The sequence below is a fragment of the Biomphalaria glabrata genome, chromosome 18 (genome assembly GCF_947242115.1).
Source record: "Biomphalaria glabrata chromosome 18, xgBioGlab47.1, whole genome shotgun sequence".
NCBI classification, from domain to species: Eukaryota; Metazoa; Mollusca; class Gastropoda; family Planorbidae; genus Biomphalaria; species Biomphalaria glabrata.
The window spans coordinates 6,158,714-6,184,842 of record NC_074728.1 but is presented as its reverse complement, the minus strand read 5'-3'; the positions used below and the strand labels follow the sequence as shown (position 1 = coordinate 6,184,842).

Below are 26,129 nucleotides of genomic sequence, written 5' to 3'. Positions count from 1 at the left end.
ACCATTCAAGCCAAATTTTTAATAAGATTGGTCAAATGGTTTTGATTTCTATTTGGGACATACTCCTTACATTGTGTTATATATATTAGATTATTGAATTTGAATTATAAAATGTATGATTGTTTGATTGATAGTGTGTTATTAATCTTTTCATGATTTGAACTTGAAGAATTAAATTAAATTCTTTTTTCTAAAGTGGATTTTTTTCCCCTTCTTCCCCTTTAAGAAAGGATCTGAGACAAACCATTGAATATGGAAAAGGGGGGGGGGAGTGTCATTCAATTTAGCACATGTAGATCCCTGTGTCAATACACCATCCTAAACATTACAGTTACACAATGTCTACTGACATACAAATGTACACGTGTGTGCTGAGACTTTGAGACTGTGTTAACTACTAGTGCGTGTACACACACGCTTTGGACTGTGTCAGATGACATCGTGTGTTTATATGTGTTCTATGTTAGTTTAAATACACCCCATGTCAATAAGTGAGCATAAAGCGAATACACCGAATTTGTGTAGAGTGAGGGAGAGTGGAAGTCACATTTTCTGTCAATGAACGAAAGAAAATAAATGCGTAACAATGAATGTGCGTGCCGGCGCGGTGCAGACCCTAAAAGCATCAACTCTGAACGTAATGTCAATAGCACGTGACTTGTGGTAAGTTCAAGGGGACAAAACAATGTCTGCAAAGGAACACACAAAAAAAATTCAACTCTACTTCTTCGCTTTCCTTACCCCCCCCCCCCTTTGACAAATAGAAAGTCGAATACTTTAAAAAAGCGACTTTAACATCGTGTTTGTTATAATACGATGAAATGAAGTCGTCTGCTGCTGATTTGAGACTCTGCAGTGTCACCCTCAACAGTTTATCTTACCTCTTTGAACTACCCTCCCCATTTCTCTCCTCCCCCCCCCCCCCAGGCAAAATTTTATTCCCAGGGGCGGTTCTTTTAAGTGGGAAGAGGATGTAAGGATCATCTGTTTCTATGGCTAATGGTTTACGAGGGTGTCACGTGGCCAGCAAAACGACCAACCGCTTTTACTTTTTCCCAACCAAAGTTAAGGCACCCATTAAAGTTTTGTGGACTCAGGGGCGTCCCAAGTAATCTCGAAATTAAAAATTATAGTCTTTACCGAAATTCGAACCCAGGACCCCAGGTAAGGAAGCCGAGCGCCCCCATCTGTTCCATGGCTGACAGTTAAGAACTGTGTCGTGACAGCACAACGACAAAACCATTTTTACCTTTTCCAACTAATTTCAGACACCCAACTAAGTTCGGTGGACCCCTGAGCGTCCTAACAAATCCTCAAAATTTGAACCCCAGAACCTTCGGTCGGGAAGCCAAGCGCTTTACCACTCAGCAACCACCACTCCCCTTGGACCCTAATAGCCGCCCACGACAGTACGTGAATAAGAATGCCTAGGATTTGTGTTAAAGAGTATAACTGAAGGGCGCTTATATCTTAAGAGTCAAGCAAGACTAATCTTACTTAACAAACACTACACCAGAAATTCTGCAGTAATGCCTGCGACAGTTCAGATCCTATTGCTAAGTCCACATAACTCTTTATACACTTTTGTATTGTTTATTTTAAAGATAAATCCGCGAGGGTCGTCTCCCGTTGCCACAAGACCTGCCCAGGCTTGCTTCGCTTGGGTTTGGTCTTTTCTTTTCCAAGTAGCACGAACTAGACTAGACTCTAGAATATTCTAGAAGATGAAATTCTTGCTACAATATTGTCGTGGAATGACTTTTGTTCATCTGGAACACTTTTTAATACCTATAGGATGCTCCCAATGGCACGCGTCTCAAATAGCCTCTGTCAACCAGTCCAACTTCTGGCTTTGCTACAATATAGCCTGATAAATCTAGATCTAAAATTAGATACAACCGCAGGTATTTCTTTACCACCTAAACACAATCGATAGTCACTTCTCGGGAATAAATTGGAACATTTTCAAAAGTCCATCATCATTAGTGTAATATACCAGAATATTATAATCTACAATAATTTTTCAGTAGGCTAACTGTGGTGATAGTGGACGCGACTTGATATCAAGGGAAGAGCTAAATTTTTTGTTTTTTTTTAAAGGTTAAAATATCAATTATATTTGTATTATGGCTCAAAATTAATTTTTCACTTATATTCAAGTAACAACGACATTATTTCAATGTTTTAAAAAACTAAATAATTCAATAATAATTCCTATATAGTTACATCTTTGCTTAAAAATATTTTAGAGACTGCCCACCCATCTTTCTTGTGTGGATTTTGGATTAAATTTCTCGCGAGTGTCTAACATTTTGTATTATCCATTTACTACTTCTGTGTTTAAAAAAAAGCAGGAGAGATGCTAGACATCTTGCCACAAAGATGATCTCATGATGATCAGACGTACATACGATATCAATTCAGCGAGTGTGCCTGGATTTCATATTGGCACGTAAGGAATGGTGACTTAATTTGATTTGATTCATTTATTTTTGAACTAGCATGTATACTGCACTAGCTACGCCTGAAGAATTCCTTTCGGAAATAGACAGACAGACAGACAGACAGACAGACAGGCAGGCAGGCAGGCAGGCGGGCAGATAGATAGATAGATAGATAGATAGATAGATAGATAGATAGATAGATAGATAGATAGATAGATAGATAGATAGATAGATAGATAGATAGATAGATAGATAGATAGATAGATAGATAGATAGATAGGCAGGCAGGCAGGCAGATAGATAGATAGATAGATAGATAGATAGATAGATAGATAGATAGATAGATAGATAGATAGATAGATAGATAGACAGAGAGAGAGAGAGAGAGAGACCTTTTTGTGATTTTATTTGCCCATCTCTCCCCCTCCCCGATTCCCCACCCCCACATCTAACTTGTTGATTTATTTAAGTCATTCCCCATTCCAGATTAACTACCTGCCGTTACCTACTAAAAGCCTACGGATTGGACAGGCTGGGTCGTTATCTTAAAGTTCAAACTGAAGAATCACACACACATACATACACAAAGCAAGACACACACACACAGAAATTCATATGTCAGTAAATTAGTATACGACATGATGTCTACATTGGAAGGGGAAAATGCTAAAAGGGGAGGGGAGAATGGATAAAAAGTAAATAGAGGGGGGGGGGGAGACTTGGTGGTCGAGGGGAAAGTTTGAGCAGACATTACGCCATATGCATAGTATTACCCCTTCTAAGCCTGAAGTATTTGTTAACATCAGAATAAAAGCGGGGCCACTCTCTACTGATTATTATCTTTTTAAACAGAGTAAATACCCTTGTCTGTCTAGGAGAGCTCTCTTTTTTTTTCTCCTACTGGAATGGTGCAAGGCCGGTTTTAGAGTGCGAGGAGCACGTTAAATAAAATTTGATAATAGCGTACACTTTCCTATCAATTTTACAAGCTAATATTGTCAGAGACTAGATCTACTAATTGTTGACTTTATAGAGAAATAGGAAAGTGAGAAGATGGAAATGATGCATTATTCTTAATTATCTTAGATTTTTTAAAACTTCTTCTACAGAATATTTTAACATTTAGAGAGAATTAGGCTTGATTTGAGACATGCCTGACATATATATATATATATATATATATATATATATATATATATATATATATATATATATATATAGTAGCGACCATTACTACGATTGATTCGTACCAAATACGAAGGTCTAGTGCTCCGTTAAATGCCTGCACCCTCTGAGCTGCGGAAAGCTGCGAAAACTAGAGGCAAATTTTTATATTCCTTTTCTGAAACCTCCACAAAGATGTGTAAAGAACGCCATTCATATGGCTCTAATGTGTGGAACGGCGTAGCGGACTTGTTGGACTTCGTCGTCAGATTTCTTATCTTCACCTTTGAGGGCTCAAGAAAAACAAAAAGCTTAAATCAAGGTAACCCAAAGGAGGTTGGGTTCGCGCTCTACACGGTATTTGCACCGAAGAACCACGGCGAGGACACGGGAGCTGGCATCCTCGGACCTCGCACCAGTTAGCACTAATCGTGCGCTTGGCCCTCATGTTGCCTTTTGCATTTCTGCAGTACTTTCTTCTTAATTTGAGGGGTGGGGAGGGTCAGGGTAGACTTTGGATACCTGGACACACTAACAGGTACAGTTCCAATTAAGCAAAGCATAACATTTGGAGAGGTGTTGAACCCTAACCAATCAGTGACATACTTGTTTAAACAAAACAATCTGTACTAAATGAAAAGATTATAACACTACTTAAAGGAGTAGATAATCTATAAATCTCTTTTTCTTTAGTCACACAAAAGCTTGTGGATTAAGTATGCAAGACTTGATCATTCAGTACTTGCTTCTATTCTGTAATCAAAAATTGTGTGTATATACTAAGTGTTTAAGCGGGGGACATTGTGAAGTGTCTATATCTTGTTTGTGTATGTTATCTATTCATAACGTATGCGTTTAACTGTACACCTTTTCATGAACACCTGAAATTCATTTTGTTTTTTTAATGTTCTGTGTGTGACATGTCCTCGCGCGAGAGAGTCTGTTGTATGTCTTTAAACTGTCCGCATCACATACTTTACTAATAAAGTGTAATCATGAATTAATTTTAATTTTTGTATTGTCTTCATTTAAAGTCTAGTTTAGAGTTTTTAAAGAATTAAAAAAATAAAAGTCCTTCTTATTTTTTCTGTCTCTCTCTCTCTCTTTTTGTCTTTAGTATTCGAATCTCTTCGTCTCTCTATCCCTCTCTGTCTCTCTCAATCTATCTTTTGTCACTGTCCGTCTATGTCTCTCTGTCACAGTCTCTCTCTCTCCCTCTCTCTCCCTCCCTCTCTCTCTCTCTCTCAAGTCAGAAGGAATATCAATAGATAGATGGATATGTAGATGTGTCAAATATCTGAATAGAGCAAGTGTATATTAAAAAAGAGTTCCGTCATTATTCTACTTATATACATACAGCTATTGCTATTGTATGTGTAGATTGTCTAAAAAATTAATATCAACATATACAATCAATATAGTTACTTTTTAAAGATAGCTTAGAAACTAAAATCGAAAAAGAAAAAAAAAACGTATTTGGAAGCATTGATTTCTTTTAAAATAAATATTTCAATTCACTCCCCCCCCCCTTTCCTACTCCCGTGACTTTACAAAAAATATCTCCCGTCCCCTACCCATGGGGCCTCTCCCTAAAACTCTAAATTTCCCTTTAGTGAAACTTAATCCAGGACAAACATAGGCAAAGCCCATTGTATAAACACACAAACACACACGCACGCAAACCCCAAACCTCACACGCAAAAGAGAAAGTGATTACTGGGAGTAACCCACACACATTGGGTAACAGGATCTTTCTACATATGTCTAGATCTATATATGTCTAGATCTACATATATCTAGATCTACTGCCTACATAGGTCTAAATCTAAACAGGTCTAGATCTAGATGGGTCTAGATCTACATATGTCTAAATCTACATTTACATAGGTCTAGATCTACATAGGTTCTCCTGTCTACATAGGTCTATATCTAAATAGGTCTAGATCTAATGAGTCTAGAAATACATATGTCTAAATCTATATGGGTCTAGAGATCTACACATGTCTACATCTATATAGGACTATGTATAGATCTACATATGTCTAGATATACATGGGTCTAGATCTACACATGTCTAGATTTACATAAGTCTAAACCTACATGGGTCTAGATCTGCACATGTCTCATTCTACGTTCCTAAAAGGGTCTCGAGAACTGGCGAAGTTTAACGAGACCAAAGTAGCCTCATTTTTTTTTAGTCTGAATGTGTTCTTTAATCAATAAATGATACTGACCGGAACAGGGAGGTAGGTGGGGGGGGGGGTGAGGCCAGAGGGGTAAAAAAACAACAACAACAGAAACAGAAAAGCAGAGACAGAAAATAAAGAGATAAAAATAATAGAGAAGACAGACAGAAAGACATGAGAAAAAGTTTAATGATCAGACAGATAGGTGGACAAATTGACGAAAGGATGGAAGGGCGGACAGGATGGAAGGACGGACAGACAGACAGACAGATTAGACGGCATTTGATAGATAGATAGATAGATAGACAGATAGATAGATAGATAGATAGATAGATAGATAGATAGATAGATAGATAAATAGATAGATAGATAGATAGATAGATAGATAGATAGATGGTTGGATAGATAGATAGATAGATAGATAGATAGATAGATAGATAGATAGATAGATAGATAGATAGATAGATAGATAGATAGATAGATAGATAGATAGATAGAGAAAGAAAGAGAAAGAGAGAAAGAGAATTATTACTGAAGAACGAATGCTTAAGATCAAGATGGAGGATAAAACATTAGACCTAACTCCAGCTATTTCCATGAAACCAAGACGTTGGTTATAACTCAGACCACTGTCCATAGTGGACAAAACATTCAGGGACGGCAATTAGTGGGTTTTCGCGATTCTCGAAAACGACTCGATTTTTTCTAGAAATTTGACAGTTGATATATATCGTTGGGAAAATAATTGCTAGCTCGTTGGCCACACTAGGAAAACTCAAGCTTCACCGTTATAATTTTTCAAAGTATATAACAAAATTAAATTTGGCTAGAGAACTAGAAAATCTTATCTTGATCAGAACTCTTATGTCTTCAGCTATTTGTTAATAAGAGCAAATTAATCTCTCTATAAGATGTATAAAGGAGGTATTTTCTTTTTTTAAGTTTATTTAAGTCTTTCTTCTTCATGACAACATTTTGTATCCAAATTTAAAATGAAAGTTCCAATTTATTCTGCATATAGAAAGTTACTGTTGAAAATGTTCACCTCAAATGACAGGCTCGGCTAAAGATTTCTAAATTAATTTCCTTATAAAATTATTTCTCATTGATTGGCTTATTCCCGGGAGATGCCAAGCTGCACCTAAACCTCAACTCGATAATCCGCCCATCGATCACAATGATAACCGTTTTCATCCTCTGGGTTGAAATGCAACGAGAGGGTATGGACGGGTATAGGCATTATGGGTCAAACAGTGCAGCTCTGCACCGGAGAATAGTTTAACCGAACACGACTGAGCTCTGGAACCTTAGTTTCCTTTAAGCCCCATAAACTCTCCACAGGCGAATCTTGTTTTCATAAAGTTACTTCCAAGATATGTTACCCAACTTATACCCAATACGTAGCAAACATACTTCGCACACCGGATGCACCAAATAGATTGCTGTTAATGGATTCGCTCCTATGAATAAGAGTCTCCATTATCTCAGCCATACAGGGGAATGGGGCATTTTTTGGTGCATTTTAACACAACACCTAAAATGGGATGCTATTTACAAATTGTATATATTTATTCTAAACTTTGCCGATAGACTTCACTGAAATCAAACTCTTGATGATCAAAAAATTCACCAAGAGTTTTATTTCCGTTATATGCAGATTGTTACATATGTCACGTAACTGTTGGGTCGATGTAACGAGCTGCTATTGTTTAGTAGATCATAGTTTAGGGCGACCTTTAACCTGACCTCTTTAATAACCTCACCTGCTCGTGCTGCGCAATCATGGCCAGAAAGTTCTCGTGCATGACCGGATCCATTTCCAGGGGAGTCTCCCCGGAGGAGGTGGAGGAGTGGTCATCCATGCTCCCCCTGTGAGAGTGGCTACTCATGCGGAGCGGTTATCCCTGACAGCCGCAGACGACATGAATAAACGAATTCGGTTGGCTGACGGTTTGTGTTGGCGTGACAATCATACAAATACCTTGCAATCTTTTATTGCATAAATCTTACAGTTGCTCACGAATTCGTTCCAGATCTGGATATCTCCTCGGAGAATCAATAACACACACACACACAAAATCCAAAATGGAAATTCTTGTTATAACTATCCGTTCATGTTTATCGAATAAGACAAGATAATCCTGGTCACCGTGTTTCCTGGAAACACATCACATGAAACACAAACGGCAGTTCACGTCCAAGTGTCTGGAAAGAAATTTATCACACTACAGGGCACAGGCTAAAATATCATGAACAAGACATTTTAATTTGACAGCTATATCGTTGGTAACGTCGACACACTTTTTGATTACGTCATATTCGTCCGGTTAGTTTAGAAGAGAAAAAAAAAATAAAGGCGTTAATTGTACTCTCGACATTCGTTTAAAATTGGGCAGATGCGTTTATCCTCATCGTCAGTAAAAATCCGAATTGAATTAGCAGCTACACACTATTCGATGACGTCATAAAAGCAAACGTTGAGACCGTGTAATACTCTCGTTACACAACAACACAAAAATTGTACACTACGTAATATCTCGTGTAGCTTTGATCATCGCTGTTGTTTAAAAAAAAATGGGCCTTTAAAATATTTTTTTTTCTCTGGCCTGCGTGCAACTTATTTTGAGCTTTGAACGCACGGCATGCTTTGAAATCACCCGCACCGAGAAACCGGCTTACACAAATATTTCCACTATCGGATTAGCCCCATTTCACTTAATAAACTCTGGCCCTATCTCGCCTTCCCTTCCATTTCATTATGCGGGCAGTTAGTGGGGGGGGGGGGGAGTCGGGGTGTAAATGTGGGGTACAAGAAGGGGGAGGGGAAAGGGCGCAATGACACAGTCAGCTTATCTTCATAAGCAAATAGAAATCAGGGTGTCATTTTTCATATTTTCCAAATTGGACCGAATTCACATGTCCCACCCTCTCCCGAGTGGTTGAATATAATAGACTTATCAGGTGAGTGTTTCTCCCCCTTGGATTGTGCGTGTGTGTGTTTGTGTATGTGTGATTGAAAGGATGGGCAACCAGTGGTAAGGTGTGTGTGTGGGAGAGAGAGAGGTGGGTGTTGCTTGGAGGCTTCAAAAAAAAAAAAGCGAATCTAACCTAAAAATTTTTTTTGGCCCTTTTACTCCCTGGGGTGCAGGCATAAAGCTTTGTGTTGACGCCACTTTTTAAATAGGACACATCATCCATTAAGATCTACTAGATAAGAAATGTCTCGCGATTAGAAGTCTGGAGTTGTTCTTGGTGTCAATATTACCATTTAATAGCTCTCAATAGAGTTACGCAACTGTAAAACTAAAATGGATAAGGCCTGTGTATGCACTTTACACATCTGCTTTCTTCATATGTAAATCTATATCTATATGTCACCTTTGGCCTCGATTCCAACCTTAGCGTCTTAGGATACGAGTAAAAATGAAAATCGTGTTAGATCTTTCTGAGACAAAATTTTATTCAGACAGGCAGATGGGGGCAAGATTTAATTAGAGTCTTAGACTCTACTCATAGGACATTACGTAGAAGAAACAACCCACTGGACCTTATCTTCTGGTGGCAACATCCGGCCATTTATTTTCAATCCTTTCCATTCAAAATGTTACCAATGATAATAAAAATATATATCAGACTTAGTATTTCCGGTTTTTAGTTTCGCGCGGCTTATTCAATTATTCACATCTGCAGAAGCGTCCCCATGTATAAATGCCTGCTCATAATAAAGGATCAAAGTGGTGCGAACTAATACATTAAAAATATGATAAAGATCTCTTTATTTTTTATGACTATAAATATTTATGTTGGAAATTATTTTTTTTAAGTTAAACATTTAAAGTTTTATAAAGGCAGTAAAAAAAAGTGTTTCTTTGATATTCATTAACCATTTTCATTGTTCATCGTTAATGAGTAATCATTTTTTTTAAACCTAGAAACCTTTAAAAACGAGCTTCGTGGGTTATCGTACCTGTAACTACATTTGACAGGGCAAGTTAAACAAGCAAAATACAAAAAAAAACTTTTTAAAGAAACAAAACTTATATTAAGTGTATCCATTAGTTTGGATCAGCCATGTAATTCAATTTGTAAGAAGCTTCAGACGACCATCTATAAAGGAGAATAATTCAGCTTATACTACCACTTCAGTCAAGTACTATTTTTTCCCTTGTTTGAGATACCAAGGCAAAATAATTTATTACCAATAGTTAATTAACTAATTGGTTAATTTAAAAAAAATTGATTCTTGTGATGTCTGGCAAAGAAATAAGTGTGCAAAGTTTCACCTTGATCCGAAAGTGGGTGTTGGAGAAATAACGTGTACAAACTTTTGGCCAGACAGACAGATAGACAGAGTGAGTTGATATAAGCTTTGAAAAAAACACACCTTTAAACCGAAATACTCCACTAAAAGGTTCGATGTTTGAAAAGAACTTATCCAAGAATTTAAACAACAGTAATAAAGTGTCAACAGTCAATATCACTAAATAAATAAAACAAAACAGACCAGAGAAATAAAAAAGGCGGAGAGAAATGGGTTAACGGTATCGTTCAGTGGGTGCAAACATACAAACATACCAGTTCTAAATTCAGGTCTCCGCCCTTGTGGTACCTTACTAAACCCTCCCCACCCCTTTCCAACTGCTTTCTTCATCAATAGGTCAGTGGCTCGGTTTCGATTGCTAATCGAGGTCACCTCGGCTATGCACACATTGCTCCACCACGTACCTTGTACAAGACACGATTGTGCGCCCAAGTGATCCATTGTTATAGGAGGCTAGAAGAACAGTGAAGCCTATTGGGAACTATTCGATTCTACGCATATCGTATGTAATGTCCCGTCCGGGTTGTCAACCCACGCACGAGCGAATATTTTTTTTTATAATGGTATGATACACACAAAGGGAATTGCACTGCTTCATATTAAGGCTTTGTTTGTATATCAACTCACTCTGTCTGTCTGTCTGTCTCTCTGTCTGTCTGCACCAAATTTTGTACATACACTCATTCTCCGGATCAATTTGAAACTTAACAACTACTGTAACTAACAAACATGAAACTCTAAGAAAAATTAACAACTATTCAAGTAATTACTGATAATTAATAATTTTGTTTGACACTATCAAGGAAAAGTAATCCTTCAGTAAAATCATATATGGCTAAATATGTGTGGTTTTGTCCCCATAAATACATAGACACGTTTTTTCTCCCACACTTATTCTCGGATCAAGTTGAAACTTTACAAAACTATTTGTTGTATACTTAACAAAGCATGAATCAATTAAAAACAACCAATTAGTCAATACATTTTTGTCAATTAATTTGTTCGATAATGATTAAAGGAAATAAATCTTACTGTACAGTTTGTAATATATATAAATGTACAGTCGTTTCCCTTATATGAGTTTTTGTATTTTTTTTTTTTTTTTATAGTCAGTTTTATTTACATATTTATATAAGTATAGGTCTTAATTGGCTGTTTTCGAAGCACCTTGTGGTTTGTGGCAAAATATAATTTTAAAGATGGAAATTATCAATTGGAATCTTAGACACGTTTTGTAGAGGTCCCCGTAAGGAAAGGGAGCTATTGCTTATGTGCTGTCAGTGTGTCTGTCTGTCTGAAACGTCAAACTATAGACACGTATCGTGCTTAAGTAGGTATGACGGCTACTTTTGGCTTTCAGAAAACGAAAACAATTGCTTGTTTACGTAAATCTGTTTTTATACAATCAAATAATATATATAAATATGAGACTGAGTGTAACCATTTAAGCAACAGAACACTGTAAAAGATGGCTATAGATACTCTCAGCCAGAGTGTACACGCTTTTAATACTAGCGATGAGAATGCCCTACTCCACGGACAAACACAGGCTTTAACCTAATTTTAGAAACAGGGGAGCCTATCGTTCTTCTGTCCAATGGTACGTGACAGGACGCGAATTGTTGGGATTAGTGGTAACGTCAATTGTGTCTACGCGCGCGTGCGCGTGTGTGTTTAGCAAGTACTGTTTCAGTACTGGAGTCTGAAAATCGCTCAGTCATTTAAGTCATTCTATGCAAGTCAGAGCTTGTGTGAGTGTCGCAGTCTCATTAGCACCTCTGTCACATCTCACCACTGCTTCAGAATGTCTGTCTTGATGTCTGTCTGTGCGGCTGTCTGTGTAATCACAGACACTACCGGTACGCCCACTGGCAATCCTATGTCCATACGACCAGCATTCCATTGTTACGGGATGAGGAAAGAGAGAGAAAAGTGAAACTTTATATAATGAAGAAAAAGAAACAATAAAAACACTTCATATGCTAGGACAAAATTTGTACAAATACTCCTTCTTCCCTAGTGCTATTAGAGCATGGAATGGGTTGCCTGAACTAGCCAGGAAAACCATTGACTTGGCAGAATTTAAGTCATTGGTTAACATGCATGACTGAATGCATGGCGCGCAGGACGTAATCATCTTCTTTTTTTAAGTAACGTCTGTATTATATAAGATAAGATAAGATCTATCCAGCAGGATAAATCATGAAACTTAATGACTGAATCATTCAATCTTAATTAATGAATCACTCAGTCTTTACTGCTGAATCACTGTCTTAATTACCGAATCCCTCAACCTTAATTACTGAAATACCAAGTCTTTATTATTCAATCACTAGTCTTTATTTGTGAATCACTCAGTCTTAATTACTAAATCATCCAGTCTTTATTCTTGAATCACTAGTCCTAATACCAAATCATAACTCTTAATTACGAAATGACTCAATCTTACTACAGAATCACTAGATCTCATTACTAAATCACTAGTCTTAATAAATGGATAAACCAGTCTAAATTATTACATCAATCAGTGTAAATTACTGATTCATTTTTAGTTCATGAATCACTCAGTCTCCTCGATCCTAATTGTATGTTAAGTTCTCTACTAAAAATATAGTTTGAAGGATTTGCGTCCCTCAACAAGTACGATCACATTTTAAGCGACAAAATCTGTAGCAGCGTCCCCCCAAAAAAATCTTAATAAATATATACACACGTGGTGACAATAATATATGCAAAATTCGAGTAGCATGCGTGTTAAAGTTAACTATGGAAGCGAGTGTATTGTTTGATTTGCATCATTATGTAATTTAGTTTTCAATTAGATAAGATTTTATTTTCTGTTTTTTTTTTTTTTTACTTTGGCTTTTGTTTTGCAATTTTTTTTTTTATCTAAATCTAGTTGTCACTTGGAGAAAAAAAAAGGTCAACTGTGATAACATATTTGTTTGCCATTTAGTTTCCCTTTCATCTAATAGCTAGAACTTTACACCGTATGGGAAAAGTACACGCTTTGGACTGGCTTCGTAATATCCTCACAATCTATGTACACTATTTCCCAAGGCTTTATTTGTTGACTATTATCTTGTCTACAATATAAACACATATTCCCAAATAAGTAATATTATTTTTCATTAATCTAAAAAATAATTCAAAAATTAAAAAAAAAATATGCCAAGCAGAAAGAAAAAAAAATCATAATTTTGCCAATCATAGATCAATGAAATTGTAAAACAATTGGCCACTATGCCCCAAACAAAACATGTAATTACTGTTATTATTCATTTGTTTAAGTTTAATGTCAAATCCTGGGGGAAAAACAAGAATTTTAAATAGAAAATTAATTAAAGGAAAGATAACTCTCGCGGATTGCACTAAGTCTGCTGCCACCACGAAATATTGATCTAGAAGGCGGGAGATTTATTTTCCGTCATTTGAATTCGTTTTCTTTTTAAAATTAAAAATTCAATGGCCGGTTCGTCTAAAGCGCCATAGACAAACGCAGGGCGCCAGCAGCGTAGAGTGTTAGTCGAGGATGAAAGCATGTCATTGATTTCATACAGATTTGTATTTTATGTCTCAGAATTTCGCGCATTCCCGCCCCCTTCCATTTGTTTTTTCCCAATCTGAGTTTGAAAAGGACAGATTTAATTAACATATTGGGTTCATTAAAAACAAGGAATATACAATTTTAAAATACAAAAAAAAAAAAGATGCATGAATGAAGGTTCATGATTTTAAATTACATGTTTTTTTTTGTTTCGTTTTTTTTAAATCCTACTGTTTGCTCACACTTCTTTCTTTATGTTTGGAAGATGGAATGTGGAAGATGGAAATTGAAAGATGGAATGTGGAAGTTGGACTTTGGAAGTTGGAATTTGGAAGTTGGAATTTGGAAGATGGAAATTGAAAGATGGAATGTGGAAGTTGGACTTTGGAAGTTGGAATTTGGAAGTTGGAATTTGGAAGATGGAATTTGGAAGTTGAAATTTGGAAGATGGAAATTGAAAGATGGAATGTGGAAGATGGACTTTGGAAGTTGGAATTTGGAAGATGGAATGTGGAAGATGGAATTAGGAAGATGGAATGGAGAAGATGGAATGTGGAAGATGGAATTTGGAAGTTGAAATTTGGAAGATGGAAATTGAAAGAAGGAATGTGGAAGATGGACTTTGGAAGTTGGAATTTGGAAGATGGAATGTGGAAGATGGAATTTGGAAGATGGAATTTGGAAGATCTAATTTGGAAGTTGGAATGTGGAAGATGGAATGTGGAAGATGGAAGTTGGAAGTTGGAATGTGGAAGTTGGAATGTGGAAGATGGAATGTGGAAAATGGAAGTTGGAAGTTGGAATGTGGAAGATGGAATGTGGAAGATGGAAGTTGAAATGTGGAAGATGGAAGTTGGAAGTTGGAATGTGGAAGATAGAATGTGGAAGATGGAATGTGGAAGAGAAAATGTGGAAGAGGAAATGTAGAAGATGGAATTTGGAAGATGGAATGTTGAAGTTGGAAGTTAAAAATTGAATTATTTATTTGAAGTGAAAATTTCACACTTAGTAGTAAGGTTAATTAAGTTAATGTGATAGAACGTGGCACTAATAACCGCCAATGTCGTGGATTCGATCCCCCCCCCCCCTTTTTTTTTTCCCCTCAAGACAAAGACAATTAGAATGTTTAGTCTACACTACAGTATTATTCAAAAATAACGTAGGAACTGAATATTTAGTTGTTACTTGTTTCTTTCTTTGGGATCGGCAGAATGGGATAAGGATACAACTTTTTCTAGAAATCTAACAAATTATCTTTCAAAAATAATATCACACTTGGGTCAGTGACTTTGTTCTTTTATATTCAATTCACATTTTAAAGCAGATTGAAACGACAAACATTCCGTAATTGGAGTTGGAAGATTAAAATAAAGTTATTCCGTTCTTCGTGTCTCTATTCTAGTTATAATCAATTAAAACAAAAACAGCTTCACCTGAGCGTTCTGTTTTAATTGGACGAATATAATTAATTGGTACTGCAACATAATTGCATGTTATAAATAAAAGTCTTCAAATAATTTTTTTTCGAAGACAAACAGGAGAGAGAGATTGAGAGAGAGAGAGAGAGAGAGAGAGAGAGAAAAGAAAGAAAGAGAAAACGAGAAATAGAAAAAGAGCTAACAAAATAGAGAGAATAGAGAACGGTTATTACAAAGAGAGAGAGAGAGAGAGAAAGATTGAGAGGAGATGCTATTTAAAAAAACAAACAATTATAGATTTGGACAAATATAAAATATACAGAAGAAACAAAGAAAGAGTGGGAAGGATAGATAGATAGATAGATAGATAGATAGATAGATAGATAGATAGATAGATAGATAGATTAGATATATTAGATAGATAGATAGATAGATAGATAGATAGATAGATAGATAGATAGATAGATAGATAGATAGATAGATAGATAGATTAGATATATTAGATAGATAGATAGATAGATAGATAGATAGATAGATAGATAGATAGATAGATAGATACATACATACATACATACATACATACATACATACATACATACATACATACACACACATACAAACATATAGAGAGAAAAAGAGAGAGAGAGAGAGAGATTGAAGGATTGGAGATTGACAGAAATATATACAGACCTGTATTCAAAATAAGAACGAGAGACGGAAAAAAACGCGTGTGTGTAAAAGGGAAAGAGAGCTAGACAGAGATGTTTTCAAATCTATCACAGAGACACTTGTTCAAATAGTCCTCTCCTCTGATGTGAGACCACACAACCATCCATAAACAAAAGTAATAAACTTGACGGCCAAGCAAAAGAGTAGGGACGATAATCCTGATTCTCAGAACTCCGAGGTTACGAATAAAAAAAAGAGGTTATGCACCCTTGTATCTCTGATGTCACACACTATTTTATTAAAACTCTAGCTAAGTCGCTTACTATTGCAACGGAACTAAATTAAACACATATAGTTTTTGCCTTATAATAACTTATAAGATAGCACTACTCTATACAGAATATAAACAGCCGACTAGTAAATACGTCGTTTATATTATTATTTCTTTTAAATACATTTTATGCGATACTTTAAAGCTGTATTATCCCAATAAACGGTACACTATCAATATGAAGTTGCATTGAATAGATCACAGTAACACACAATCACCGAACACTTCTTCAGAGTAATATGGGTCTCCCCTATCCCAAGTGAGACTTGTCTGTATTTATATATAGTTTTACATCGGGTGAAGATGCACACTCAATGGGGACATAACTGTGGATGGTCAGGGGAAAGAACTGTGTTGTCACTGAACAAGGGGGGCGTACCGACATATTTACTTTTCCACTGCCCCAACTACCTGCGCGCGATCGTCATTCGATTCGAATAGTTCTCACTTGTAGGAGTAGGTCAGGGCAATCAACTAAATGTCCTCTTTTTTTTTTTTTAATCAGTAAAAGTTAAAATCGTGATATAGAAATTTATAGCATTATTATACCGTAATTTTTATTCGGAGTTTGTCATTAGATGCACTTTTCAGACATATTGATAGCTGAAGTGTTATAAACTTCTGATTTGTAAGAGTTAAGAGTGGCAAAATATGTAGGTCAAAGCTGGGTTTGCGTAGATCAGTGAAATACTGTACTATTTTTCAATTTCTTAGACTTGTTAGTGAGTCCGTAAGTTAGGCATCATGTGTAATGTAAAGAATATATACTCACGTTTGACGTGAATATCTAATACAAAGGGTCATTTTCTACAATCTCATTTGTATGTCATCTGAGATAAACTACACAGTGGTTTCCAGATGAGGCAGTTCTCTTTATAATTTCACTTCTATGGTGGTGTTCCTAGGTAAGTGTCTTGCTCGGGCCTGTGGATTCTTCTTCTTCGTTCTCATTTTACATTTCGGACGGTTCAGATCAGTAATCCTATATCTGAGATGAACCGCACAGTGGTTTCCAGATGAGGCAGTTCTCCGTATAGTTTTTTCTTCTATAGGAGGGTTTCGGGGCCAGAGACTTGTTCGGGCCTCTTGACATAGTATGCAGCTTTGAATGACATGATCAGCATTCTCTGGTGATGCTCCACAAGGGCAGATTTCGCTCGTCCCGACTTTAAGCTTCCGGAACATATGTTGTCTTATTCTGTTGTGTACTGTTCTGGGTCATAAAAAACATGAGCTGGTCATGTAAAGATAGCTTAAAATAGACGAATAGGCGTCCTTTTTCTTGTCATTGGGATGTGAGCTGGTCCAATTCTCATTTATTCTACACTCTATTATTTCCTAATTTCTTCTGGATAAAGAGGGAGTTTCGTTTGTTTGTTCATACTTCCATCTTTGGCTACTATGTCTGCTTTTTTATTGCCTTCCAATTCAATGTGTGCTTGAATCCATTGAAGAACAGTCTCCTTGCTGAGTTTTTACAAGAGCTGTCCTGAGTTGCTGTATAGAAAAAGTATCCGAGTTTTTCAGGCTTTGAATGACTAGTTTGGCATCGGTCAGTAAGACAATTTGTCTGTTTGGGCCTCTGGATGAAAATTGCCGTTTTGAGCTTCATGGTCAGCATTCTCTGGTGATACTCCACAAGAGCTAATTTCACTAGTCCTAATCTTCAGCTTCCAGAAAATATGTTTGTCGCACTCTGTTGTGTCCGGTCTCTCTGAAGCGAACAATTAGACTACGCCTTATCGGGGTAGCTTATCATAGGTGTCGTTTTTCTTGTGATTCGGATGAGAGCTTGTCCATGTCTCGTTTATTCTATTCACTATTAGTGTCTTCATTTCTTCTGGATCGAGTGGAGTTCTCGACTGCTTATTCTTTCTGCTACATTTTGCACAGGAAGAAGAAATTACATCTATTTTTGGCCTTTAGTCAGGCTATGTGAATGAAAGTCGGCGTACCTTAACTGGCATAGAGACCATTTGGAAGCGATTGGCTTACGGAACAGAAACAAAAAACTGAATGATACACATTATTTTAGACCAAAAAAAAAATGACCACTGGCAGACAATGGTTTTGTTTGCGTTTGATGTAGAAACATATGTAGGTCACAGCTAGGACTGCGTATCCACACGTAATTCTAAATTCCTTTTTAATCGTCGGACTCGAAGACAAGCACCGCAAGACATATCAGATGTAAAGCTCATGCGTGGTCGTTTGAGAAAGTCTCCTACACGCAGCCTCTACTCCTCAGTTCTTTTGTCTAGATTTCCTTTAGGACTTCCCGATTCCCTGCACCACAGATAACGTCGACATACAAAAATCTATTATTGAACAGTGTGAGAACCATCGCTCTATTCACATTACATTGAGATGGGGTAGGCCAAAAGTAAATGTAGACCATATTTCTGAAACTCGAGGGGGGGGGGAAATAGAGCTTTGGAAGGCAGTGGGAATACAGTTCGAGAATATATAAAATTAGGTCAGAGTTCTGGTTCATGCGAGTTTCAATGCGTGAGTGGGCATGAGTGTGCGTAAGCAAGTTTTTTTTTGGGAAATTGTATGGAAAAGAATCAAGAAAGACAGGCTAGTTAACTCGAGAGAAGGGAAAAGATGTAGATTTTTTCCGACCGTGAAAGAGTCAGAAGTGATAGCCATTTAAAGAAACCAGCTTCCGGTATCGGATGTTAACCTTCACAAAATACTAAAGGTCGTATTGTGGTGGTATTGGTCATGCGATATTACCATAAATTGTTGATCTGATACATTACATTGTCACTATAGCCCAAATTAGAAGGCTTTGAAAGGCTATTTATTAAAATACAATTCGCTTTTGAAACATAATATCACTTGTTTAAAGGAAAACGCCTGTCGAAATATTTTGAATATCCCCCCACCCCCACCCCCCACACGCATACACAAATTTAACAAAATTTACCATAAGTTGCGTATGTTTAAAAATACTTAGATAAAAATGATGTACGCTTGAGCATGGTGGTCTAGTGGGTAGAGCGCTAGTTTAAACGGGAGAAATCTCTTTGGTTTGAATGCTAGTGAAGAAATAGATTCGTACGCCAAATATTGAACTTCAGAGAATCATGACGTCTGCTGTTTGCTCCAAATTGGTGTGCGGCGCATGTCATGCGGCGGAATGATACAAGCAGACGACAACTTCGACGTCAAAACGAGGTTATCACTTAACCTTTCGCGAACTGCACACAACAATCAAGAAGAACATTCCATGGAATTCAAAGGGGAAGAAAGCAAATTGGTGCCTTGAGTAATTATTTTTTGTTATTTAACTTATTTTGTATTATTATTTCGTTAGGACTTTATTTTTTAAAAACAGTTTCCGTTCTATGATTATTATATTATTATAAATGTTCGTGACTGTTTACAAATTAATTTCCGATGATAGTAAAATTTTCGTTTCCGTTTCCGTTAACGGCAACCACACTAATAGAAACTAATAGAGAAAGTAAAGTTCCTCTTTTAGATCTATAGAGCAGATATTGTAAACGTCATCTGTTTCGATGGCCCACGGTTAAGAAAGATGTCATGTGGTCACCACAATGACCAACCGCCTTTACTTTTCCCCGAACTCAGAGGCGCCCTTAAGATCCCGAAATTAAAAAAATACCAGTCTACACCAGGATTTGAGCCCGGTATCCCTCATTTCGTAAGCCAAGCCAATACCGATCACCCACAACGCCTCACAATAGAAACTAATAACCTAGAATATTTTGTTCTCGTCACGACAAGAGGACTTCTCCATTTTGTGGTAAGTCTTTAGGCCACATTAGAAGAAGTTGTGTTTTTTTTTTTTACAATGTGTGACTTTGTTTGAAAATTGCTGCTCAAAGTTTTTGCTTTCTTTTTGATGTAGCCAAAGAGACACAAGAAAAATACGAGGATTAAAGACTGCAAATACGGGAATCATATTGCGTTTTCTGGAAACTATATAACCGTAACAGCAAACCAGTGGATTGTCCCCCCCTTTGCCTACATCTACGTTCTGTCCGGTTCTGCCTCAAAATCAAACAACTTTTTTTTTTTTTGGTTCTTATTGCTTTGAATCGTTGAACAAAGGGAAGGGGAAAAAAAAGTATTTGGGGTATGAAGGTATGAACAAAAAATGAAGGACATCTTTTTCCTATTACACCGGGCTGCGAGAACAAACACAGGACGTAACCAGGGTAAACATTGCCTTCGGAAGAGGTGGGAATTCGGTAATGCGTTTAGCTTTTAATTTTAATTTTATATTTGCTTGAATTGTACAGTACCTAGCCCCTCCCCCCCACCCGCAACTACCTGACATCCCCCCCCCTCCTACCCTTTTTACAGCTAACTATTACTTTAGCAATGAATCTAATTAGTGGCGTCGTATGGGGGCTAACATAATGAGACGCGCCACGGTGTGTTGGGTGAACGGGTTGCATCGCATATTGTCATCTTGATCACTGGTGGTTGAGATTGTGTGTGTGTGTGTTTTCGTGTATTTGTTGTTTTTAGCCATAAACTTCTTTGATCAATACGATGCTTGGTCTTAAAAGCATTATATAACCTGACCATGCTTCTGGGGTGCCAACAAGTAAAATTAGAAGTACACTTTTTTTAAAATATTGACTCCCTTACCCAACTGTTTTTTTTATTTGGGGTTGGGGGGGGGGCGGGGAGGGCTTACTAAAGCGATTCAGAAACACACTCGCAATTCACAAGGGAGTTCTTTGTATTAGTTATGGATCTAGATTGAAATACATTTGAGATGCCCTTAAGTTGTTTTCAGGAAAAAAACAGCAACACGTTCTTAATTAAGTTTTAATTGTTATCGATTGGTACATTTTGGGATCTTTGCAATAACGACCTAGATCCGTAAGAGCAAGACCCGAAACCTGGACATTTTTGTTCAAAATTGTAGCGCTGTTATCTTAACCACCAGGGCTCCAAAAAGTTTAGATCCTAAATATATAATTTGTTTTAAAACTTAATTCCCAGAAAATTTTGGAAGAAAAAAAATAGGTGTCATGCTGAAATAATAAAGCTGAGAGTGTTTAAATATTTAAAATAAATACACTCTTAAACATGATCGATTTATGTTAAAAAAAAAACCATTAGTAGTAATATTTTTTTAAGCTCAATTTAGGCTTACATTTTGTGCTATTAAGTAACATCCATTAGCCAACTCGGCAAATTATAGTTATTATATTTGGCCTAGTAAAGTAAACAAAATAGTCTGGTCAAACTCCTGCACATCCCCTGTCATTTATTGCATTTTTTTTCCACACTTACCCGTCCACTTTTTTTTGTAGAGCTTTTAGCACCGCGTCTATCTGTACAGTTTACCATCGCACAATTTTTTGTTATAAAGTTTATTTCGGTTGCTATTCACACGGCGAAGTCTTGTCTATAATAAACAGTGGAGGAACGGCAGACGACTGTTTGCGCTCACATATTTATTTTAATGCACGAGGTTATCTGCAGCTTAAGGGCCGCTATTGATGTGGTGCCTGCATCTAGAGGGAGGTAATGGGTGTACGCGCTTTTATCCAACAGGGGCAGACGATATTGAAGAAAAGGGGGAGTCAATCCATTCATATTTATATCCTACCCAGTATATAGTGTACAGAAATGCCTAACCTTAGTTTTACTGAGCGGTTTAAAGGAGAAAATAATGAATACTTGAAATTTACTGTTGAAATGTTTATAATAGTATATATTAAATAAGTACAATTTAAATATGTATTTTTAAAAATCTATTCATTTTTTATGAAGCTAATAAATAACCATAACTTCTCATTTCATTCATTTCTTGTTATATCGCATAGTCGCTATGCCTACAGTATCACAACATGTCTGTCTGTCTGTCTGTCTGTCTTTCTGTCTGTCTATCTATCTATCTATCACTAAATTGATATCTATCTATCTATCTCCAAAGTGCTATCTATCTATCTATCTATCTATCTATCTATCTATCTATCTATCTATCTATCTATCTATCTATCTATCTATCTATCTATCTATCTATCTATCTATCTATCTATATCCACAAATATACACGTATGAGTGTGTGTTTAAGATTAAAGGAGAGTATGGTTATAAAATATGGGAGTATTCAGGGCGTAACAAGAGGGAAACGGGAGGGAACCCGTGTTCCAATATTGACAAAGTTGGGCCCAGACTAGCAGAGTGCACACACAGAATCATTAATGCGAAATGTGTACACACGTGACGTAGGTGATATGTACTCGCATAATTCAGAGACACACTCAGAGGTCCTCGCCGTGGGGGTCCCGGCAGAACTAGGTTAAAGACAGGGGCGTAGCAACTAGTCAAACTTAGAGACAAAGACGTAAGAGGACAGAGCTAGATATTAAAAATAAAATGGATTATCAAGTTTAAGTAGAGCATAGAAACGCCTATGATTGGTCGGATTTCTCTTGCAGTGCGTGCGAGTGTCTGGTGTAATTTTTGTTTAGGATTACCGAAGATGAGTAGACTATCGCACTCTCTCGCACATTCAAGATAAAACTAAAATATTTAGTCCATAACATGTGCAGACTGTTCACATTCATAACCTGGGAGTACTTAAACAAAGGGACATAACTATCGTAGCAAATATCAACAAAGAAATACAATGTTCACTCTCGCCATACCTGCCCCTGACAGATGGGTTAAACAAAAAGCAAAATACAAAAAATATAATTAAAAAATATATTGCTTATATTAATGTGTATCAATGAGTTTTGATCGTCATGCAATTAAATATGTAATAGATCTAGACTAACAATAAGAAATCCGATAAGAAATATTTGTATCGATATAGTTTTTGTTTAGCGCAATTTAATAATTTTAGCGTTATCAGTATGCTATGATCCCATCACTTTTCTGGACCGGTTGGAAAGGAGGAGAAAAAAAACGGGGTATCTGGGTGATCGCTTTTTAAATGTATTTTTTTTTAAAGGGAAAGACTTGAATTCGAACTTGTGGGCTAAAGCCTTCTCAGGCTTCTCAAGCCAATGCTGTAACCACCCTGCTAGCAAAGAGTCTATGAACATGGAAGATTGTAAAGTTATCTATTGTTTCTATTTCATGTTTGTATTCACTAAGCCTAAGACGGCAGCCTAAAATAAATGGGGCTAATTCAGCTTATACCACTTTTACCACCACTTTAGATGAGTACTATTTCTTTCCCTTGTTTGAGATAGCAAACAAAGTAATTTATTACCAATGGTTAATCTTAAATGGTTTCAATTGGTCATTGAAAGAGATTCTATCCAAGACAAAAGAGAGAGAGGAATGGAGAAAGATGGTCAACAGATCTTGTGCGCTGCCTTAACGGTCCAAGGGATAGGTGAAGGTAGAGTTCTTTTGAATGTTGAAATAAAGTAAATGCTTTCATTAAAAAAAACTTTTCGAAAATAATTAATTAAATTTAGCAGTAGGCTAACATGGGTAAATACGATTAAATAGGACTACATGACTATAGCTTTAATGTAGCATAACTCTTTTATGTAAATTTACCCAAGCGTCTAATGTTACTATAATGGTTACCTTATAATGTGTATATATCATCATTATTACTATCGTGGTACATAATGCATCAACATCGTGTAAGGTGTGGACTAGACAAAAAATGATGATTCGAAACAAATCAAATGATTCTACTCACGTGCCAACTTTTGAGATAACTCGTGATCATCATAGTACACAAGTTTCACATGGATTATTTCCCTTACATTTATCCCCGTAGTCCTAAAAATACATTGTTAATTTGCTGTGCTGAACATTGACACGAAAGTAACGGAAGGGAGAAAACTCTTAGATCTAGATCTTTGTTGTAGCTCCGGTCCCGGGACTGTGGTGGGGTGTTATAATCTAGCGTTGACTCCCCCTTGTAAGCCTTCAGAAGTACACGAAATACGTGGAAACTAGGAAAAAGGATAATCTGCTTACAAAAGTCGAGGAGAAAAGAGGTTTTAATTATTTCCCTTGTATTGACATAGTTCATATTTAATGGATTTTTGTCTCTCTACTCCCGTCTCTACTCCCGTCTCTTTTAGCTCTCATTTTCTCCTCTTTCCTTCTCTCTGTCTCTGTCTCTCTCTCTCTCTCTCTCTCTGTCTCTCTCTTTCTCTCTGTCTCTCTCTCTCTGTCTCTGTCTCTCTTGCCCACCGATATGTCTATAAAACTACCTCAGCTTGGTTGTCCTTTAGTTAATGGTCAGCTAGGTTGTTTAGTAGCTAATGGTCAGCTAGGTCGTTTAGTAGCAAATGTCAGCTAGGCTATTTAGTAGCTAATGGTCAGCTAGGTTGCCTAATAGCTGATAGTCAGCTAGGTTATTTTATAACTACTGGTCAACTAGGTTGTTTAATAGCTTTTGGTGAGCTTGGTTATCTTAAAGCTAATGGTCAGCAACGTTGTCTTAAAGCTGATGGTCAGCTTGGTTGTCTTATAGTTAATGGTCAGCTAGGTTGTCTTATATCTAATGGTTAACTAGGTTATCTCTAAAGCTAACGGTCAGTTTGTCTATCAGCTAGGTTGTCTTATAGCTAATGGCCAGTTTGTCTATCAGCTAGGTTGTCTTATAGCTAATGGCCAGCTAGGTTGTATTATAGCTAATGGTCAGCTGGGTTGTATTATAGCTAATGGTCAGCTAGGTTGTATTATAGCTAATGGTCAGCTAGGTTGTATTATAGCTAATGGTTAGCTAGGTTGTATTATAGTTAATGGTCAGCTAGGTTGTATTATAGCTAATGGTCAGCTAGGTTGTATTATAGCTAATGGTCAGCTAGGTTGTATAATATCTAATGGTTAACTAGGTTATCTCTAAATCTAACGGTCAGTTTGTATATCAGCTAGGTTGTCTTATAGCTAATGGCCAGCTAGGTTGTATTATAGCTAATGGTCAGCTGGGTTGTATTATAGCTAATGGTCAGCTAGGTTGTATTATAGCTAATGGTCAGCTAGGTTGTATTATAGCTAATGGTTAGCTAGGTTGTATTATAGTTAATGGTCAGCTAGGTTGTATTATAGCTAATGGTCAGCTAGGTTGTATTATAGCTAATGGTCAGCTAGGTTGTATTATATCTAATGGTTAACTAGGTTATCTCTAAAGCTAACGGTCAGTTTGTCTATCAGCTAGGTTGTCTTATAGCTAATGGCCAGCTAGGTTGTATTATAGCTAATGGTCAGCTGGGTTGTATTATAGCTAATGGTCAGCTAGGTTGTATTATAGCTAATGGTCAGCTAGGTTGTATTATAGCTAATGGTTAGCTAGGTTGTATTATAGTTAATGGTCAGCTAGGTTGTATTATAGCTAATGGTCAGCTAGGTTGTATTATAGCTAATTGTCAGCTAGGTTGTATTATAGCTAATGGTCAGCTAGGTTGTATTATAGCTAATGGTCAGCTAGGTTGTATTATAGCTAGTGGTCAGCTAGCCACCATGATACGACCAAATATACACACAGTTTATCAGTGCATCCTTTTTCTCATAAAACGTTAGGCGCCCTATTACGAGCCCTTGGATAAGATCATAACTCGAGCTATTTAGTTGTGGTTTTATTGTCTATTCTTGCTGTTTTCAAGAATAACTACTACCGGAGCTATCACGGTGAACGCGCTAACAGATTATCCAGATATGAAGTCTATGAAGAAACTTTTTTGAGAATCTTAAGTCTTGGTTGTATGCATCTTTCGACTCCATCTTAAACTCCTAAATCATTGCATTCAGAAAACTATTTTAACACTAGTTTGCCACTCATATAACTATCGTATAAACTCGTTTATCATTCGTACATCTTTCGTAGAATACTCGTAGAGCACTCGAAAAAAAATCTCGTAAGTTAATCGTTTAGATTTTGCAGTGCACAAAATGTATTGTATAGCTTCTATATTACATAGGCCATCAACACTCCTTACTCTTTTGTACGGATACAGCAGATAGCTAGCTATTTTTAGTTATTCGTCACAAATGAAAATCTCCAATAAAATATACGAATACTAAATCTCGCATCCTTTCTAAACCTACACTATTATTGAAATTTCTCTTGATGG

The 26,129-nt window shown here is 36.7% G+C and overlaps 1 protein-coding gene across 23 annotated transcripts in view; it reads right to left on the bottom strand.

Moving 5' to 3' along the window:
* LOC106079313 (protein couch potato-like) overlaps positions 1-26,129 on the bottom strand; it is a 324,431-nt gene that overhangs the window by 44,453 nt on the left and 253,849 nt on the right. Inside the window, exons 1-2 of one of the 23 annotated variants that reach the window (XM_013240465.2) lie at positions 15,771-16,831; positions 7,558-8,033 (exon numbers count right to left, since the gene is read on the bottom strand). The exons of 20 other annotated variants lie outside the window; for them this stretch is intronic. In XM_013240465.2, the coding sequence (XP_013095919.2) occupies positions 7,558-7,683 (126 nt within the window). In that variant the 5' untranslated portion in view covers positions 7,684-8,033; positions 15,771-16,831. Of the gene's footprint in view, positions 1-7,557; positions 8,034-15,770; positions 16,832-26,129 lie in introns of those variants that run through there. 2 more of the 23 variants (XM_056016895.1, XM_013240471.2) reach the window with 2 other exon arrangements.